General features: G+C 33.1%; 2 protein-coding genes across 4 annotated transcripts in view; both read right to left on the reverse strand.

Moving 5' to 3' along the window:
• Positions 1–4,130: 4,130 nt before the first annotated feature.
• On the reverse strand, positions 4,131–8,009 carry LOC21389643. Of its 3 annotated transcripts, none has more exons than XR_002903464.1 (7): positions 7,804–8,009; positions 7,605–7,675; positions 5,964–6,012; positions 5,731–5,837; positions 4,865–4,947; positions 4,430–4,726; positions 4,131–4,209 (listed from the first exon to the last, which is right to left on the reverse strand). XR_002903464.1 is itself a non-coding variant. In XM_024174859.1 (7 exons), the coding sequence occupies exons 1-6, from the start codon at positions 7,850–7,852 to the stop codon at positions 4,480–4,482; spliced, it is 606 nt and encodes a 201-aa protein (XP_024030627.1). In that variant the 5' UTR covers positions 7,853–8,009; the 3' UTR covers positions 4,131–4,209; positions 4,469–4,479. The 3 variants fall into 3 exon arrangements, 2 of the variants coding, with proteins under 2 accessions (XP_024030627.1, XP_010086784.2); XM_024174859.1 differs by having other exon boundaries at positions 4,469–4,726; XM_010088482.2 differs by having other exon boundaries at positions 4,131–4,726.
• Positions 8,010–10,474: 2,465 nt separating this feature from the next.
• The window catches only part of LOC21389644 (abietadienol/abietadienal oxidase), a 6,455-nt gene continuing 1,248 nt past the window's right edge, over positions 10,475–15,681 (reverse strand). Inside the window, exons 4-9 of the mRNA XM_010088483.2 lie at positions 14,677–14,916; positions 13,335–13,424; positions 12,112–12,190; positions 11,513–11,634; positions 11,000–11,127; positions 10,475–10,746 (exon numbers count right to left, since the gene is read on the reverse strand). Of these exons, the coding sequence (XP_010086785.2) occupies positions 10,647–10,746; positions 11,000–11,127; positions 11,513–11,634; positions 12,112–12,190; positions 13,335–13,424; positions 14,677–14,916 (759 nt within the window). The 3' untranslated portion in view covers positions 10,475–10,646. The remainder of the gene's footprint in view (positions 10,747–10,999; positions 11,128–11,512; positions 11,635–12,111; positions 12,191–13,334; positions 13,425–14,676; positions 14,917–15,681) is intronic.

Raw genomic sequence — 15,681 nt, forward strand, 5'->3', positions numbered from 1 at the left:
GACAGCCCGGGGAGAGCCCCGGGACTGCCCCGGGGAAGGCTCGCGACAGCCTTGGGCCACCCCTGGGACAACCATGGGGCACCCCCGGGACAGCCCTGGGGCACCCCCGGGACAGCCCCGGGGCACCCTCGGGATAGCCCCGGGGCATCCCCCTGGGATCATCCCTAGGGTAGCCCCGGGATAGCCCGGGGAGAGCCCCGAGACTGCCCCGTGACAGCCCTGGGACAGCCCCGGGGCAACCCCGGGACGTGCCCGGGGCAACCCCGGGACAGACCCGGGAAAGCCCCGGGCACCCCCGGGACAGCGCCGGGACAGCCCCAGGGCACCCCCGGGACACCCCTGGGACAGCCCCGGGGTAGCCTCGGGCTCCGAGACAGCCCCGGGGCACCCCCGAGACAGCCCAGGGCAGGCCCGGGATGTTGGGAATGGTGTCCTAGAAGCATAATATGTAATATGATATTTATTATTTATTTAATAAAAAAGTTTATTCATCATTTTTATGTGTATATATTTGTGAATATTTTATGAATATCAATGGAAATTCCATGATTATTTATGTGACCTTAAACATTGTATATAAGTGTTATATACGATAGGATAATGGTTAAGGATAATAATAAAAAATATTGTTCATAATGAATTTAATTAAAGTTTAAAATCTTTAATTAAAATATTATTAATGCATGTCATTCCCATTTAGAATGGAACGGTGTTATCCGCACTGTTAATATGGTGAGATATTGAATGGGTGTATTTCGCATAATGAGATTATATGGAACAAGGACGCAGACATAATATGAATTTCTACAAATAACTTGCCGTCAAGGACTACACGATGGTGGGAATAATGCGAGGGTATCGACAAAGGCAGTGGGAGAAGTTAGACTTCAATTTGAAAATACCTTGTTGTGAACAATGCTTATTTCCCTCCAGGTGTAAAGGGAAATTTGATTTCAAATTCTAAATTATTTGAGCAATTGCCTTTAATAATAATCTAATACACATCTTTCGGAATGGTTCCGATATTTGTTTTGGATATTTGGAAAAAGGTTTACACTATTTAAACCGATGCCTGACTCATTGCATAATGTTGAAATGTTCAAAAGTTGCCGAACCTAGGAATAAGAAGCAAATGATCTCTCACGATAAATAACACATATATGTAGCATCTTAGACTTTGTCATATTAGCCTAAACAAGATTTAAAGGCTGGTAAAAGATGGTCCTTTACAAGAACTAAAAGTTAGTAAGCTTCCAGCATATGAATCTTGTCTGGGAAGCAAAATGACCACGGGGCCTTCCATAGCCGAAAAGAGAAATTAGACTTTGCTCGACATGATAAGATCAATGTTGAGTTATTCTTCACTTTCTACTTCATTCTGGGTTTATACCCTAAGAACCACCGTGTATATTCTAAATCTAGTACCATCTAAGTCCGTACCAAAGACACCCCTAGAGTTGTGGAATGGTCGAAAGTCAGTTTTGAAGCATATTTGCATATAGGGGGTGTCAGGCTCATGTGATGAAACAATAAACTGGGAGTTGGAACCAATATCAGAAATATGCATATTTGTGGGATATGCAATGGGAACAAGAGAATGATTATTTTATATAGTCACAAGAATCAAAAGGTATTTGTATCGACAAACGCCACATTTCTGGAGCATGACTATATGATAGTTATCAAGCCTAGAAGCAAAGTAGTTCTGGAAAAGTTACTTTCTAATAAGATTGGACCACAACTGACAAGAGTTGTTAGAACGCTAAGAGATAAGACTATGATTCGTAATCAAACTCTTGTGGCACCTCGTCGTAGTGGGAGGGTAAGCAAGTTACCTGACCAGTATACTGATGAAGCACAGATCGTCACTGCTGATGACGGTAAGGAGGATCCGTTGATCTTTAAGGCTACGTTGGATAATTTTGATAAGGAAAAGTGGCAAGCAGCTATGAAACTCGAGATAGTGTCCATGTACTCCAACTCAGTCTGGCAACTTGTAGATCTACCTGAAGGGGTAAAACCCATTGGATGCAAGTGGATCTTCAAGAGAAGAAGATGAGCGAATGGAAAAGTAGAGACTTATAAAGTAAGGCTAGTGGTTAAAGGTTACACCCAGAAAGAGGAAGTTAACTATGAGAAAACTCTCTCACCGGTGGCCATACTTAAGTCCATCCGCATACTCTTAGCCATAACAACATATTTTGAATATGAGATATGACAGATGGATGTCAAGATAGCGTTTCTGAATAGCTATCTTGAGAAAACTATCTAAATCGATCAGCCAGAGGGTTACATAGAGAAAGACCAAGAGCAGAAAGTCTGCAAGTTATAGAGATCCATTTATGGATTGAAACAAACTTCTAGATCATGGAACATTAAGTTTGATGAGACTATTAAGTCTTATGGATTTGATCAAAACCAAGATGTTTCAAATGAAAGAAAAGAATATGTTCTTATTCATTACATGCCCGAATATCTGATATTCAGTAGGAGTGGTCAGTCGTTGTCAGTTGAACTCAAGATTCGATTATTGAGTTGTCGTGTAGTGTATCCTTAAGTGTATGAGAAAAACAAGAAACTATAAGATGGTTTAGTTAGTGAAAGAGTTGTCTTTCGCGGGATACATAGACTTTGACTATGAGTCATGCATGAATTTTGGGAGTCAACATCAAAATCTATGTTCACACTAGGCGAATGAGTCATGACAAGAAAGGTTGTTGGCAAAGTGTGATTGCTAATTCTATCATTAAGAGTTAATGTGTAGCCGCTTCAAGTTAAACTCCAAAGCAACAAGCCCATAAAATTTATGATATTTCTGTAAAGTGCTCATTATTTATCATTTGAGGTTGAGTCCAAGCACTAGACCTTTGTTTTAAGGTTTTTTTTTTTCTTTTTTGTTTTATTAACATTCAAACTTCTAAAATTTGACAATTTGATCTCTATTTTTTTTCCCCTGATGTTGATACCCAATTTTCTACCAAGCCCATTTAAAGATCCAAACCACCCTTCGTGTCACGTGACGTTATTGAGCTCGCTTCGTTGCTCATCACGCTCAGGAAACTCACGTGATCAAGTATGCTTATTTATTATTTAATTCATTATTAATTTAAATCCCACTTGAGGGTTCAAATTAGTCTAATTAAATATAAATAGATGATGGAGCTATTGAGTTCCTACAATCATTAAGGTCATGTTTAGTTTCTATACTTGAACTAATGATTCTAAATCTGTTATAATGTTTTTCATCTCACAAAGAATTTGAATTTAAAAATTTCTCCACTCACAAAATTCCCGTCAATGAATCAGAATGTCAATGAATCAAAATCACAAACGAATCAAAATCACAAACCAAATAGACCCTCAAATGTTCCAATGATGGTAATCATACAACATTGTCATGCACAATTAAAACAATAAAACATTGTAATATATTAATCCTGAGAATCCGACTCTCGTATATGCAACCGAATGTTATAATATAGATTTTCTTATAATCATGTTGCACCTATTATTTTCCGAAGGATATAATTCATACTAATTAGTAAGTACCAAATGCCCTCTTTTTGTAGAGTCCACAGATCCTAATTCGGAAAAAATATAATTTTGATATCTTTTCTTATAATCGAATTATGCGTTGAGCACCATTTGTTTTTAATAATACTAAATTGGTACCTCAAACTTTTAAAAAATATATTTTTTATAGACCAATTTTTAAGACATGCAAGCAAAAAATACCCTATACATTAATTTACCAAAAACTAATAAATTTAGAAAAAGTTCTGAAAATATTCTAAAAGACTAAAAATATTAAGCCAAAGAAGGAGATGATAAATTTTCAAAATATTCTTACAAAATTTCTTTAAAAATTATTAATTTCTATTTATTTGATGAGAAGGGTATTCCGGGCATTTACCAGATTGCAGAAGCCTAATAACGCACGGATGGAATAATAATTTAAAAGTTGTGTAGACCAAGCCTCGAACAACCTAAATGTCAGAGCAAGAAACCTTTGATAATAGATGAGAAGTATCTCCATGCATTCTCAGCGTATAAATACATACTGGAATTCATGTCAAATGTGGGTAAGCAATACATATTTACCTAAAACTCTAATGTCACTTGGAGGAACATTGGGAATAAGAGCTCATGGGCTGAAAAAACTCACTACAACGAATCAGCAATAATATTTCTGAGTCGTCCAAGCCAAAGCTGTAAAGGTCATTAACAAGATCAGCAAGATGTTTTGTAAGACAAACATTGAAAAAAAAGAAAAAATAACACTCAACAACCACCAAAGTGTGCACAATATGCCTTCTCCCACTCTAGTTGTAACGAATATTGATTTCTTTTCCCGCTATTGACTGTACTTCATCCAAAACTAGACTTTGGGTGACTGAGAATATTGAGAAACGAGGCATACAATACCAACCTATAAATAAGGAAAAAATATATATATATGAAACTTTGCCTGATTGCCATTCAGTCTTCATCGTCAGAACTTGCATATGCTAAGCCTAGTACGCTTTTAACAGGGTTTTCCACTTTAATTTGGCCTTCTGTGTTGTCTGATTTTGCCAACGGTTGTTCATTTTCCTTATTTTTTGTCTCTGACTTGAGATCTGTGGAAGCACTGTGACTTGAAGCAGACCGATTCCCATCCGACAGGCTTGAGACTCTCGGACGTTTGGGTTTAATTTCCACTACCTTTTTTAGTAGATCTTGCTGTCTGCATTTAAAAATAAATTATGTTTACTAAATCATAAACCAATAACATAAAGATAAATTTCAAGTGTGAACGTTTGCTGAATAATCGTATCAAGGGAAATTCCAAGTATGTGCATAAGCTTTAAAGAAATATAAATACCTGATTCCGCTCTTTGGCTTGGGTTCAACACGAAGTGGCAAGGGAACCGATGCAGGTGAAGAATCCGCTAAACTTGCAGCTTTGTGCCCAGTGGTTAAGGAAATTTTATATAAAGAGGTAACATCTTAACATCATACGGGCACAAAGAGTTCTCATGAAGATGTCTAGAAGTCGGAAACATATTTCATAACTTGACTAGTTTTCTTGCACATTCCATGTCAGAACTAAGAAGCACAGTCTTCAATGTATTAGTAAACTGGGGAATTGGCTCAAAAAGACGCTCAAACCCTATGTCAATTATTTGTATCCTACCTTATAAAGCAACTTCCAGGAGAAAATCATCAAACTGACCATCCACAAGGGACGGAAGAAGGGAACGCTTACAATAGATGAATAAGGGTCTTTAAATAAAATTAAACAGACTGTAAAACGATTTGGTCTAAACTGCTCTTTGGATAGAGGAGGGATGATGTGAAGAAAAATTATTACAGGGTGGAAAGGAGAAAGGAGCAAATATAGGAGAAAAGATTGTATGGATTATGCATTATGGATACAACAGTGATCTCTAGAAGGATTAAATTCGAAGCCGCCTTTCATGTTTCCATTATTAGAATATTTTTAGGGTTCGAAACCCTGACTTTGAAGCGTCAGGTTGCATAGCATAAAATGACAGATCTTATTAAACGATGAGGTACGCCATATCCTATTAAGAAGATTCATGGCACAGTACCTCAACAGGTTATCAAGTTCATACAGAAGCAATATCAACACAATGTTAATAGCCATAAACTTATGCGTAACTTGTACACTTCAAGTCAGACAGTTTTATTCATATTTAGAGATTATTTACTTCAGTGGAAGGATATCTTAAATGCAGCAAATGCTCGCTTCTCAGTACGGCGAAGCAGGCGTTCTGCATCCTCCTCAGCTTCCATCTGCTCCTTGAGATAGAGTAGGTCATCACTGTCCAAGGCTGCATAATCAAACTTACAATAGAGTTAAATAAATTAACGGTCCAAATGAAAACTCGACTTTCACATCTAGATGAGCCACCCACAATGACAAACAAAGAACAAAAAAAAGAAAAGAAGGGGGATACCGCCTCGTCCATGAAGGTAGCCTCCCCTTTCTCCAGCAACCTCTTGCATCTGCTTGCATCAACCGCCCAGTAAAAGAGGCCAAGATCCCTGCCGGGGCAAGTTATCAGAAACTCCAATCGAAATTTTAGATCAAATATGTTATGTAGACCAAACTAAATGCTAAAGAATGCCATCACCACACAAAAGACAACATTCATATCATCTTAATCTACCATTCACCGAGCGCTTTAGAGAGTGCAAGGAAAAGGCTAGTGTAATTACAGATCAAAATCATCAATATGTGCTCAATTAACTCTCAAAACCAAAGAGGAAAAAGCATATTCTTCACTTAGCAATTGCAAATGCTGCACACTCTTGGTGTCCCTCCTTTTTTTTTTTTTTTTGGAGTAATTCTTTATGTCATTCTCGATCACTAAATTGTTTGTGACAAAACCCCAAAAATCAAGAAAACGTTTTTTTTTCCTCCGCTTTTTTTTTATTTTTACAGATTAATGGTTTTCTAAAGAAAAAACTTGAACTATACAATAACGATCCACTACAGAACTGCATCTACAGCCAATAAATTTACTTTTGGAAGAGTACTAGGGTCAGTCACTTGAGCACTCTCTCAGACGTTGGGAATTTACATGAAGACCATTGTTTATCGGCCTTTACATGAAGACCATTATTAATCAGCAAGAGGAGTAAAGCCAATTTCTTAAAAGGGATAAATCACTTTGCAGGAAGAAGTCTCCTCAACTGAAATCAGTTTTTCAATGCTATATGTTAAGCGAGGCAAGATGTGTAATTAACGCAAGAGGAGAAACCGTTTTTCTTTTAAAATCAGTTATCTAACTATTAGTCAAAGTAACTATATAACGAGCACATCACGGAGTTTAGCGTCTGAAAAAGAAAGTGTTTCAATGGCTGACCCACCTGACCCTAGCACTCCTCCTTTTGGAATAAAAACAAGCTATCAATTGAAACTACCATCTAAAAGAATACACTAAGCGTCTGAAAAAGAGCACATCACGGAGTTTAGCGTCTGAAAAAGAAAGTGTTTCAATGGTTGACCCACCCGACCCTAGCACTCCTTTTGGAATAAAAACAAACTATTAATTGAAACTACCATCTAAAAGAATACACTAAGCCCGTGTCTAGTTCAACAACTTGAACCAAAGATTCACAATCTGAATGAGGCCTATGTCCAAAATTAACGTTTGGTAGGTCAAACAATTCAACCCATTTGGAACTGAAATCCAAATTCTAAACCTACAATCCGGAATTTACTTGTCCAATCTAGTCAATTTACTTTTTCTTCAGTATCAAGATTTTACGAAAGAGAAAATCCGCACAAAGGTGGACTAGGAAAAAAAACAAAACAAAACAAATTTCCAATGGCAACCAAAGAATATTTTCACATATATGGAAACCAAAGACTTCAACAAAAAAGTTAAGGCTCAAAGTACAAAACAATTGGATTATCACTAAGGAACGAAGAGAAACAACTCATAAAGAAGAAAAAATAAAATCAAATGTTCAATGGCAGTTAATACCTCGAACAAATCAAATTAATCTCCCAACCATTCAACTGAGAAAATTGAGGGTTAAAAAAAGGACATAAAGATAAATTGCAAAAGGATGAGGCAAAATGCGCTAACCTTGGCAACCATGCGTTGAAAGGTGATATCTTCATCATCTATCTTATCTTTTCCTTTCCCCCATTTTTTATCTGCCATTGTTTTTTCCAATTCCCAAAAAAAAAAAAAAAAAGATCAAACATATAATCAGCATAACAAAATTAACCCAAAAATACCCAGAAAAAAAAAAGAGACAAAGAAAAAAAAAAAAAAAAAAAACCTTTGGGGTCGCTGAGATTGGTGTACTCGCGAACCTCCCTGCCGGACATTACTATACTAGTGTTGAGATTTTTAAATTACTTGAAATCGACTGCGTTAAGATGAAATCGCTGATGGATAAATTCTCAGAAAAGGTTGGAAACTATGGGGAGCAGGAACAGAGGATCGTTTTAGAAGAGTGGTTTTTATTGCCCTAACTCTTCCCTATCGGCCACAGACATTAACGAGTCCTAACGAACAGTTCAGTTTTGTGGGCCACTTAGATAAGGAAGGTCGGTTTCAGCCCATTTCTTATTCCGACCCAACTAAATTTTACGGGCTTGGACTTTGAGGTCGTTCCAGCATGTAATACGGACAAAATAGAATCGGCACTTTACGCATTTAGAAAAATTTCAATAGCACTGTCTAAATATGGTAAATTTTAAAAATATTATAAAAATAGTAAAATTTTAATGTTATTAGAATTATATCATTATATAGTACAAAATGGGGTATTATTATGATATTGATTAGGTTATTTTTGTTATATTTATAATATTTTAAAAATTTTATTAAATTTCAAATCAAGGTATGAATTTTATAATGTAGTGTAATTATCACAAATTTAGAATTACATTGAATGTCCTTTTTTTTAAGTACTAGTTAAGATATGTGCAATTCACATATTAAGTTCTAATTGAAGTTTTTATGACGTAGACTTTAATTTTATGAATAAAAAATAAATAATTTTATAAATAAAAATAAATTTTATGTACTACTCTATTAGAATAACTACTATTCGTACTAATAAAAATTGTAAGCCATTAAATAACACAAATTATAATCTAATAGCTACGTACTCATATTTTTTAAACCCTGGATAACTAACTAAACTTTATGTCATGGAAATGGCATATAAAAACATGCCTTTTATCAAATCAATAAAAAAATAATCTTAAGTGGCACAAACTTATATTTGGAATAACAAAAATGTTAAGATTGTGTTAAATACCAGATAAACTATGTACTTTTCTCTAACTTTAAAGTCCCAAAATATAGGCTCAATATGTGAATCCATGTAATCCAATTTGTAGAAAATCTGCTGTGTTCGGATAGCTTGAGAAGTTCACAGACGGGTAACGAATTGAGATTTTTTCAATTAATGACGGATTAAATTATAGATTGACCCATAATCCATATAATCCGATCCGTGAACCCCTAATTAGAAGGCTGATAGTGGCAATAGAGACTCCAACTGAAAATTTGAACAACATGAATTATAATTTGGGGCATTTGTAAACTCAAAAAAAAAAAAAAAAACGGTGTGGGGGAATTGGAGTTAAAACGTTTTACATCACTATGAACTTTTTATGTATAAAAAAAAGCATTTATACATCATTGGAAGAAGGAAAACAAGAGTATACAACATAAATTACAAAATATATAGAAAAATAAAAGTTAGAACCAAGAAAACCATTTAATGCTTTGAGTTCTTCAGCTTGTCATGCCTGCATATGCCGTCTTGTTAAGCTGATTTGGAAACCATTCACCAATCTAGCAGAGGGAAAAAAGGACATTCTATCTTCTTTTATTTGGGTCCATCTGTGTCATAAAAAGTTATTAAATCAATACAGAAAGTACTTGATTATTAAGTAGGTAAATGCATGTTATTCCAAAAAAAAAAAAAAAAACATGTGAATTGTTTTTTTTTTTTTTTTTTTTTTTTTTTTTTGTATTTTATTGAACTTAGAGGTGAGAATGATTGGACTTCTAGACCTCAACATTTATAAGAGCGCCTAAAAATATAACTGTAATTAGGCTAAGTTTGCAACAACATCTTTTCTGTCTTATTAGCTCTAGATAGTTTAGTCATTCTAATTTTTCACCATGCATGTTGCTGATTCATGCTTTAACTAGAGTCACTGCTGAGCTGAAGTTTCGATAACATATAAAGATATACATATACCTATATACAAAACTTGCACATAAACAAAGCTATACACGCTGTCAGCCGTTCCATATATAGCGAAATTAACTAATATTATATACTATTATATACATGATCGTTGGGCAAAATATTTGCATATATAATCCTTATAATAAAGAATATATGTTTGTGTGTTGTAGTTTGTATCCTTCATTATATCATCTTGATATATAACTTATTCGTCTAGTACTAAGATTTGGAGTATGCTAAAAGTTATACTTTGATTGCTAAAGAAGAAGTAAGTGCAACCAATTAGCAATCTCACCAGTAAATATATATATATATATATGTATATGTATTAGAACAATTTACACAGCGAAGCTTTGCTCCTGTTAACAAGCTAGTAATATATTTGGCAGTGTAATTTTAGGAGTACTTGATAGGTTTCTAATCTTTGAAAGTATGATTGAATAATTAACTTCCAAGAAATTGTAGTCGAATAGAACCAAATAAAACCAGATTACTAAAGTTAAAAGAAAAAAGAAAGGGAAAAAAAAAGATGTTTTCTCATTTTCTTAACAAAAATATGAAAATTCCATTAAAAAAAAAACAAAATATGAAAACAATTTTAAGCACACTCCTACACCCACACAGCAGAATAATAAACTGAAACAAAAATAATAGAAAAATAAAAAAAATAAAGATTTAAGTGGTTCGGAAATTTGGGGCATTTGTAAACTCAAAAAAAAAAAAAAACGGTGTGGGGGAATTGGAGTTAAAACGTTTTACATCACTATGAACTTTTTATGTATAAAAAAAAGCATTTATACATCATTGGAAGAAGGAAAACAAGAGTATACAACATAAATTACAAAATATATAGAAAAATAAAAGTTAGAACCAAGAAAACCATTTAATGCTTTGAGTTCTTCAGCTTGTCATGCCTGCATATGCCGTCTTGTTAAGCTGATTTGGAAACCATTCACCAATCTAGCAGAGGGAAAAAAGGACATTCTATCTTCTTTTATTTGGGTCCATCTGTGTCATAAAAAGTTATTAGATCAATACAGAAAGTACTTGATTATTAAGTAGGTAAATGCATGTTATTCCAAAAAAAAAAAAAAAAAAACATGCAAACTTGATTATTAAGTAGGTAAATGCATGTTATTCCAAAAAAAAAAAAAAAAAACATGCGAATTGTTTTTTTGTTTTTTTTTTTTTCAAGTAAAACTACATGAAATTAATGAATCAATTTTCTATTACGTGGATAGAGTAATGGAAATATAATTACCCATATGTCGTAACAAAGTAATGGAGAAAAAGAGCAATTTGGAGGCGAGCTAACTCAGCTCCGGGACAGAATCTAACCCCTCCTCCAAATGGAGCAAAAAACGGACTATTTCTCCAATTCCTTTTTTCCTGAGTAAAAGTTCAACACGGATATAAGCTTCATTTAGTTCGCTAATTCGAATTTTTAATTTGAGTTGAGTTGTGACTTTATGCTAGACCTTTAGACTGTACTAAAAAGTTAGATGTGATTATTTTTAAGAGCTTTTTATCATAGCAAAATTCGAATTGGTGAAATGAACAGAGCCATAAATTAATTCAGGCAAAATGATATATAGACATGTAACATGTAAATTTTAAAAAAAAAAAAAAAAACTTCTGATACGTGTTGAATTATACGTTATGTATTATTTCCGTGGTCGAAATTCCAAATCTAGAGCTACTATTTGTGTGAATAATTTGAAAGCTTAAGTTAGTAAATTCACATAATTAATCATATAAACTTAAGCAAGCCAACCTGATTTTCAGGGTCCATCCATCTCCATGGATTAAAATTTAGAGCTCCATTGTACACATTTTCCTCCAAATGTACTGCCGATAGAAATGGAACTACGAAGCATCCTTTGGGAATAATGTAATCTGTCCCAGCCACGAAAAAAGAAATAATCTTATAAATTCGATAAACGTTCATGATATTTACATTGCTAGTTATTCATACGAGAAAATACTTCTATCTTTACTTATAAACAAAAAAAAAATGTTTTTTTTTTTTTTTTTTTTTTTTTTTTTTTTTTTTTTTTTTTGTGCTTACAGTTAAGAGGCTTTGTTAGGGCTATTCTATGTTAGTACAAAATTAATAAGAACCTACCCGTGTTCTCAAATTTTATATAGATTTATATTTACAAATTTTATATATTTTATATAGATTTATATTTACAAAGTTCATATCTATTTAGCCTCACAGTTTCTGTGAAAAGTTGCATATAATTTTACGTGAAACGACGAGCAAATAGTTTACGTAGAAATTTTTCACAACTGGTGAAAATTTTCCACCCTATATATAACTCGAAAATAACCATTTATCTTTATCAATTAAGGTGTCGTAGGACTCCATACCTTGGTACTTAACGTCTTCTTTTGCCTCTCTCATCAACCAAATTGCAATTCCCCCAAGTCTAAGTGTTTCATCAATAACCTGCACGACATAAGATGAATATAGTTACAAAGAAAGAAAAAAAAAAAGTTTTTTTTTTTTTTCTGAGAAAGGAAAAAAAGTTAATGCACAAATAATATCCAATGTTAGTCAAAACGTGGCGACCAATATTGGAAATTGATCACGTGAAAAGAAAACGTGATAATAACAAAAATTTCACTTTATATTTCAAAAATTATTAATGTACCTATAAATTATGTCCCCTTACATTTCAAAAATCGTGTTAGAAACTTCCTCTTTAACATGATTTGTTTAAGGTATGAATTAAGAAATGAGTGTAGCATTGCTAAAAATATAAGGTGATGAAAGCAACATTTTCATAAGACATATGGGAGATTTTTATTATTACCCAAAAGAAAAGTTATACCTTTCCAAAAATAAAAAAAAAAAAGTTATAACTTTGAATTTCTTCAAGTAGCTATACCAAGTTGCATTTAATAATAATAATGAAAAAAATGCGACACTAAAACTAACTAACGCTAAATAGGCTGATCAGTTGTTTAACCATTATTTGAGTTATCGGGTTGTTCTTTTGCATTTTTGAGTTAGGGTGATTTGAGTGGTGATCTTGAGTTAAGTTTGAGCTATAACTTGAGTTTAAGTTATAACTTGAGTTTGTGTTTGGATGTGCACATTTGAGTTATGATTTAAATTGAGAATCTATTTGAATTTGTGTTTTGGTGGGTCAAAACTTAAATTTTTATTTAAATAGTATTTTAATAAAAACTTAATGATGATGAAAATTTTTAATAGGGTACATGGGTGGGATTTTATTCGTCTTTTCGTTGTGAATGCATAGAAAAAAATCATCTTAATCATAATTAAAACGAAAAAGTTATGATATTTTTAATAATAGAAAAAATACAGTTCATTAACTTGAGTTTGAGTTTATAATCTCGAATTGAAGGGAAAACTTGAACGCGAGTTGCAATAGCTCACGTTTCAAACTTACAGGCTGTTTCCAGCACCAAAAAAAAAAAAGGCATATTCTGTAAAATAGATATCATAGAATAATAACCCAATAAATGCTTTCCAATTGAGGTTTATTTATTTATTTTTTTGGCCACCAGATAGCATTTGTCTACTAAACGTAAATCAAACAATCTGATTGGCAATGATGACTCACACATTGAGTAAATGGCATTGCTTTGTAGTCCTGCCATGTAAGCTTGTTTTGATCTCCGCCAGACATACTTCTGAAACCGTCTTGCTCTTCCTGTTCATCAGTTGCCATATTTATGAACAGGAAAAAGGAATTTGCAAACTTTTTCATGGTAAAATTAGAGAGACAACGGACAACTTCAAGATATTTCTTATCCAGACATGATTATTTCCATATCACTTGTTAATCTTTCCTTATTTACATTCATTTGTCATTAATGTATTATATTCTCATTAGAATGCGCATTCCTTTCTCATTAGTTTACGCGATTGACTCTTGTTCATAGGCTGTATATATTCTATTACTTCGATAATGAAAACAGACTGATAATTCATCTCAATTACCATTCTCTATATTTCTAACTTCTTATTTTTGATATTTCTTATAACAAAATTTCATTTTAATGAGATAAAAATGTTAGAAAATTATATTTCTAAATAATAATTATGAGCCATATATTTATAACAATTATATTAACGTTATTTAATTAATTAGGCTATTTAAGTGGTCTAATTGTTGAGAGCTCAAATAGTCTCCTAACAGGGTATGGACTAAATGGGTGGATACCTAATATTGACCCAATTAGGTTTAATGAGAGCTTAATGAGACAATATATAAAGAAACTTAGGTTATGGTGCACAATAAGTCAAATCATTCAGCCGTTTTCCCTCTTCTCCATCTAGAGAGAGAACACTCATTCAAGACTCTAGTGATTTGACACAATAACTCGATGTGCTCATTGTCTTAAAGATTTCTATTGGAGATTAAGGCTGAACCAATGGAAACAGGTATTTATTCTAACATATTTTCTTAATAATTTAGTGTAATGATTCCTAGAATGTGGAATAAGGATTTAAAGATCCAACAAAAAAATGAGATAAAAAACAGACTGATAATTCATCTCAATTACCATTCTCTATATTTCTAACTTCTTATTTATGAGATTTCTTATAACAAAATTTCATTTTAATGAGATAAAAAAACGTTCCAAAAAAATTTGATGATGAATGATCCCCACAATTGGCTATATATATTGAACTTAAATCCTCGGTCTACTTTTTCTTGTCTTGCTTTCTCTCTAGTAAATTAGATGTTGATACATGATAAACAAATGTGGTAGTCATTATTAATTAGTAACGGATATATAACAGAAAAATGATTAAGAAAATAACAAGCATTTACATTCATATATGTATGTATGATTGTATGTGAGTTATATATATATATATTATGCAGTTAATTAAGGGTAAACTTATAATTAAGTAGTTAATTAAGAGAGCTAGGATCTATATGGAGAAGTACGTACCAAGAGTTGCTTGAGAGCTCTGGGACATTGAGTGAGAAAATAAACAGCAAAAAGCATAGTTTTAGCAGTGGTTTCGTTGCCAGCAAATAAAAGATTGATAATGAAATCTGCTACAGCTTCGTCAGGTAAGCTTTCTTCCTCTAACAGTCTTGCAAGTACCCCATTACTCACTTCCAATGACCCCTCTTGCCTGTACATCTCTATTGTCCTGTTTATCTTTCTAATTATTTTCTCTCTTGCCTGTCCACAAAAAAATAATTAATAATAAATAATTAAATGAGTACACGTTTTGTCCTTTTTTCGCAAGAGACAAAACAAAAATCCCCTAACATGAAATGGTTTTTTCTTGTTAGTGACATCATAGAAGTATGATATTCTGGCAAAATAAATATATGTTTTTTATATATAAAAAAAAGCAAAATAGAAAATTTTAGTAGTATGATAATTGGTGTAATAGACCACAGTTTTATTTATAACTTTGTGCGATGATAAATTGTCAATAATGCTAGTAACCTATATTCTATCGAGGAAAATGATTGCAAGTATAGTGTAACATAATTTCGCGCTCACTTACCACATTGAGGTTTAGGAGATGTTTGGTTCATGGATTAGAATCATGTGATTAGAATTATTTTCGATTTACATGTATTTTTTATGAGAGAAAATACTGTAGCGAATCATGAACCATAATTTAAATCATGGTTTGAATTCTCCAACCAAACGTCCCCTTAGAGTTTGAATTTTCCTATCCAAATTTTAAAAAATAGTTAAATAAAAAATTCCATTAGAAAGGGCAAGAAAAAACGTTAGAAATGAAGACCCATATCTTGTATCATGAAATGAAAGACACACATGGGATGGCCCCACAAACGGGTGGTACTGGTTTTCAATCATTGACATATTATGGTAGTTGACATTTCTCTTATTCTTTGGCTTGGTATTTTTGACGAAGTCACGGTTTGAGGAAGTTTTGAACATCTTGTGCATGAATCTAGTTCGTGTAGG

The sequence above is a fragment of the Morus notabilis genome, unplaced genomic scaffold, assembly GCF_000414095.1.
Source record: "Morus notabilis unplaced genomic scaffold, ASM41409v2 Scaffold905, whole genome shotgun sequence".
Taxonomy (NCBI): Eukaryota; Viridiplantae; Streptophyta; class Magnoliopsida; order Rosales; family Moraceae; genus Morus; species Morus notabilis.

Excerpts from the sequence above, each read along its gene's own strand:
- LOC21389643 (XM_024174859.1), bottom strand. The coding sequence starts at position 7,852 with ATGTCCGGCAGGGAGGTTCGCGAGTACACCAATCTCAGCGACCCCAAA. Across the intron at positions 6,013-7,604 it reads TTCAACGCATGGTTGCCAAG|ATGCAAGAGGTTGCTGGAGA; the intron begins GTTAGCGCATTT and ends TGATGCAAGCAG. Across the intron at positions 4,948-5,730 it reads GAGCATTTGCTGCATTTAAG|AAAGCTGCAAGTTTAGCGGA; the intron begins ATATCCTTCCAC and ends ACCACTGGGCAC.